This window comes from Nicotiana tomentosiformis, chromosome 3 (genome assembly GCF_000390325.3).
Source record: "Nicotiana tomentosiformis chromosome 3, ASM39032v3, whole genome shotgun sequence".
Lineage (NCBI taxonomy): Eukaryota > Viridiplantae > Streptophyta > Magnoliopsida > Solanales > Solanaceae > Nicotiana > Nicotiana tomentosiformis.
Window position 1 is genome coordinate 88,096,865 of NC_090814.1, and position 5,085 is coordinate 88,101,949.

The 5,085-nt window shown below is 42.0% G+C and overlaps 1 protein-coding gene across 1 annotated transcript; it reads right to left on the reverse strand.

Moving 5' to 3' along the window:
* Positions 1-242: 242 nt before the first annotated feature.
* On the reverse strand, positions 243-1,799 carry LOC138908140 (uncharacterized). The gene is made up of 3 exons (XM_070198782.1): positions 1,571-1,799; positions 653-925; positions 243-460 (listed from the first exon to the last, which is right to left on the reverse strand). The coding sequence occupies exons 1-3, from the start codon at positions 1,797-1,799 to the stop codon at positions 243-245; spliced, it is 720 nt and encodes a 239-aa protein (XP_070054883.1).
* Positions 1,800-5,085: the final 3,286 nt, after the last annotated feature.

Genomic DNA, 5,085 nt, shown 5'->3' on the forward strand with positions numbered 1-5,085 from the left:
ATGACCATTGACTCGGAATACCTCATCATTTTTGTTCTTCAAGTCCAATGCACCAAAAGGTGTCACACCCACAATTTTAGAGGGACCATTCCATTTAGATTTCAGCTTTTCGAGAAACATCTTTAATCGTGAGTTGAACAACAAACAAGATCTCCCGCCTTGAACTCCTTGTTTCGGATGTATTTGTTATGAAGGTACTTCATCTTCTCTTTGTACAAGAACAAACTTGCATAGGCATGGTATCAGAACTCATCCAATTCATTCAAATGTGCAACCCGCAAGTTAGCGGCTGCATCCCAATCAAGAGTCAATTTCTTTAAAGCCCACATGGCTTTGTGCTCAAGATCCACCGAAAAATGATAAGCTTTGCCGAACACAAACCGGTATGGATACATCCCGATAGGAGCTTTGAAAGCAGTTCGATAAGCCCATAGTGCATCATCAAGCTTCTTTGACCAATCTGTCCGGTTAGCATTCACTGTTTTGGACAAGATACTCTTTATATCCGGGTTAGAGACTTCCACTTGACCTCTAGCTTATGGATGATAGGGAGTCGTAACTTTGTGAGTGACACCATACTTGATAGGCAAAGTGTCAAAAGCCTTGTTGCAAAAATGTGATCCCACATCGCTTATGATAGTCCGCGATGTACCAAATCTTGTGAAAATATTCTTCTTCAAGAATGCCACAACACTTCTCGCTTCATTGTTGGGTAGAGCAATGGCCTCAACCCATTTAGACACATAATCAACTGCGACCAAGATGTAGGTATTTTCACAAGAACTGACAAAAGGACTCATGAAGTCAATATCCCACACATTAAAGATATCAATCTCCGAAATGGTAGTGAGAGGCATTTCATTCTTCTTCGAGATTCCACAGGCTCGTTGGCATTCATCACATCGCTTCACCATATCACTTGCATCTTTGTAAAGAGTGGGCTAATAGAAACTGCAACTTAGCACTTTAGCCGCCGTTCTTTCTCCACCATGGTGACCACCGTAAGGAGAAGAATGGCAAGCCTCAAGAATAATATTTTTCTCTTCGTCCTGTATAAATCTTCTAATTATCCCATCCGTGCAAATCCAGAAAAGGTATGGCCCGTCCCAATAATAATATTGACAATCCCTTTTTAGCTTATTCCTTTGATTTGAAGAGAACTCATCCGGGATGATTCCACACACAAGGAAGTTTGCTATATCCACAAACCATGACACCTAATTCATTTAAATAGCCAAGAATTTCTAGTCGGGGAAAGATTCATTGATTTCAAGGCCATCATACGGCCTCCCCTCCTCCCCCAAGCGAGATAAGTGGTCCGCCACTTGATTTTCACTCTCTTTTCGATCTTGGATGTCAATATCAAACTCTTGCAATAATAGCACCCATCTCATCAACCTAGCTTTTGAATCTTTTTTGCTCATAAGATAGCGGAGTGCCACATGATCCGTGTGAACAATAACCTTTACACCCATCAAGTATGGGTAGAATTTCTCAATTGCAAACACAATGGCAAATAGCTATTTTTCTGTAATGGTGTAATTGACTTAGGCATAATTTATGGCCTTACTAGCATAGTAGACCGGATGAAAAATCTTGTTGATGCGTTGCCCCAAAACTGCTCCAACCGCTAGATCGCTAGCATCGCACATGAGCTCAAAAGGGATACTCCAATTAGGAGCGATGATAATGGGAGTTGTTGTGAACTTGAACTTTAACAATTCAAAGGCTCTCATGCAATCATCATTGAAGTGAAATTTAGTATCTTTCTCTAAGATCTTGCTCAATGGGTTCACCATTTTAGAAAAATCCTTTATGAAGCACTGGTAGAACCATGTGTGACACAAGAAACTTCTCACGCCTTCACTGAGGTTGGAGGTGGAAGTTTAGAAATCACCTCTATCTTCACCTTGTAGACCTCTATGCCATTCTTTGAAATCTTGTGGCCAAGGACAAGGCCTTCCTCGGCCATGAAATGGCATTTCTCCCAATTCAATACCAAGTTCGTTTCTTCACACCTTGCCAATACTCTATCTAAATTTGCCAAGCAATCATCAAAGGAATTCCTGACTATTGAGAAGTCATCCATGAATACTTCAAGGTAGTCCTCTACCATATCCATAAAGATCGCCATCATACATCGTTGAAAATTCGTTGGTGCATTGCATAAGCCAAATGACATCCACTTGAAAGCGAAAGTACCATAGGGACAAGTGAAAGATGTTTTCTCTTCATCTTCTGGGACAATAAGGATTTGGTTGTAGCCCAAAGATCCATCTAGAAAGCAATAGAAAGCACGAACGGCCAACCTATCAAGCATTTGAACAAGGAAGGGGAAGTTCAAAATGGTCTTTCCTCGTGACTTTGTTTAGCTTCCGAAAGTCCATACACACTCTCCACCTGGTCACTGTTCTTGTGGGAATAAACTCATTATTGTCATTGGTGACCATTGTTATGCCCCCTTCTTCGGGACACATTGCACCAGAGAAGTCCACGAACTGTCGGAAATGGGGTAGACAACCCCGACATCTAACCATTTGATGATCTCCTTTTTTTACCACATCTTGCATGGCTTTATTGAGTCTCCTTTGATGTTAAATTGATGGTTTGGAATATTCCACAAAGTTAATATTGTGCATGCAAAATGCGGGGCTTATTCCCCGAATATCCGCCAAAGACCACCCCATAGATTTCTTCCTCTTGTGAAGCACCGCCAATGTAGAGTCAACCTGCACGTTAGTCAAAAAACGGAAAGAATAACCGGTAAAGTGGAACAAGCCCCCAAGAAATTCATACCTGAGATGTGGAGGCAATAGATTCAACTCCAAGATAGGAATCTCTTCAATTTAAGGCTTTGTAGGAGGAGTTTTCCTATTCTCAATATCCAAGGAAAGTTTTCGGGGTGCATAGTTGTACGACCCCATTCTTTGCAAAGAATTAACACATTTCATGAAGCCATCCATCTCGTCATCATCAAAATTTAGCAAGACGGCCTCCAACATATCACCTACATTAATCGTGGCACTTGTATCATCAATAATCACATCAGTCACCAAGTCCACGAAAGAACACACTTCATTGCAGTTTGGTTGCCGCATAGATTTGCACATGTGGAACACCACCTTTTCATCACCTACCCGGAAAGTGAGTTCTGATTCCACATCAACTAGAGTCTTCCCCATAGCAAGGAAAGGTCTACCAAGAATAATCGGTACCTCATAGTACACTTCACAATCAAGAATAACAAAATCCGCTGGGAGAATGAACTTATCAACACAAACCAATACATCTTCAATTACCCCAACGGTCTCTTCATTGTACAATCGACCATTTGTAATCTCATAGATATGGGTCTTGGTTGCCCAATTCCCAAGGTCTTGAAAACCGAATAGGTCATCAAATTTATACTCGCCCCAAGATTACAAAGAGCTTTAGCAAACTCGGCACTTCCAATTTGCTTGTACGGGTTCACTTCATCCATAGACGGGTTCACTTCATCTTGAGTCTCTTCCACAACGTCATCAATAGCAATCCGCACTTCATCATTTGCTTGTACCACATTGTTCGGGATCTCCTCTTCTTCTACCACTTGCTCATCATCCACAAGTTGCCTTTGACTTGAGATGGGTGCATTCCCACCTTTTCCACTTCTTGTAGTAATAGCCATGGCATGCCCCGTATTGTTCTCACCCTTTGGGTTCACCACCGTGTCACTTGGTAGTGCCCCCTTAGGATGAGAATTTAAAGCTTAAGAGATTTGTCCCATTTGCATTTCCAAGTTACGGATTGAGGTGTTATGTGAAGCAAGTTGAGCATCGGAATCGGCGTTCTTCTCCATAATTAGCTTGAACATGTTCTCACTACGGCCCATTTCATTGCTGGAAGAACTAGGACCATGGGAAGGATAAGGAGGTGGGTTGCTCGGTTGTTTATACATCGGGGGCCTTTGAAAATCAGACCCCCGATTTCCTTGATTGTTATTCCACCCACCTTGATTGTTGCCTCCCCCATATCCTTGGTTATCGTTGTTTTGCCAATTCCTTTGATTATTGCTTCCACTAAATTTCCTTGGCTGTTGTTGTTATTCCAATTGCTTTGATTGTTTCCACCACTCCAATTACCTTAGTTGTGAGAATTCCAATTGCCTTGATTATTTTGAGGTCTCCATTGTTGTTGGCTAGGGCCTTGGTAGTGGTTTCTTTTCCCTTGAAAGTTGTTCACATATTGGACCTCCTCTTCTTCGTCATTGTAAGATTCATCTTGATCAAATCCACTATCATCTTGCACAAAATTGTCCACTCTTTGTTGCACTTGTGGACTTCTTGTTCTTCGCTTGTTCTCCATCATATTTACTCCCTCCATTTCATTGACTTGCCTCGGGTTTTGCACTTGTTGAATTTGAGCCTTTGACAATTGGTTCATGGTGGTAGTCAACTCGACTATGGCTTATCCATGATCATGTAACTCTTTGTGAAGGTGAATCACATTGGGGTCACCTTGTGGAACATTAGCCCGAGATTGCCATGCCAATGAAGTATCCGCCATCTCATCCAAGATATCACACGCCTCCGCATAAGGCGTAGTCATGAAGTTCCCATCGGCATGTTGATTCACTACACATTGGTTGGTTGTATTGATCCCCTGATAGAAAGTTTGTTGAATCATGTTCTCCATCATATCGTTGTTGGGGCACTCTTTCACCATTGTTCTATACCTTTCCCATATCTCGTGTGGTGGTTCATTGGGCTCTTGCTTGAATGCTAGAATTTCATCCCGAAGAATAGCCATGTGCCCGGGAGAGAAGTACTTAGAAATAAATTTCTCCGCTAGTTCATCCCAAGTATGAATGGAATGATTTGGCAAGCGTTCCAACCAATCTAAAGCTTTCCCCCGTAGAGATAAGGGAAAAGCCTTAGCCTCAAAGCATCCTCGGAGATATTTGTTTGTTTGCTCCCCCAACACGTATCGACAAACCCCTTCAAGTGTTTATATGCATTTTGACCCGGTGCACCGGTGAAGAACCCTCGTTGCTCGAGTAAAGTGAGCATCATATTGGTTATTTGTAAGTTACCTGCCCTAATACGG

Bases quoted from the DNA above. Each gene is read 5' to 3' on its own strand.
- LOC138908140 (XM_070198782.1), bottom strand. From the start codon at position 1,799: ATGGTGAACCCATTGAGCAAGATCTTAGAGAAAGATACTAAATTTCAC. The intron at 926-1,570 runs GTAAGGCCATAA...CTCTTTACAAAG, and splicing joins TCATCCGGTCTACTATGCTA to ATGCAAGTGATATGGTGAAG. The intron at 461-652 runs GTACATCGCGGA...CTAACCGGACAG, and splicing joins GAATATTTTCACAAGATTTG to ATTGGTCAAAGAAGCTTGAT.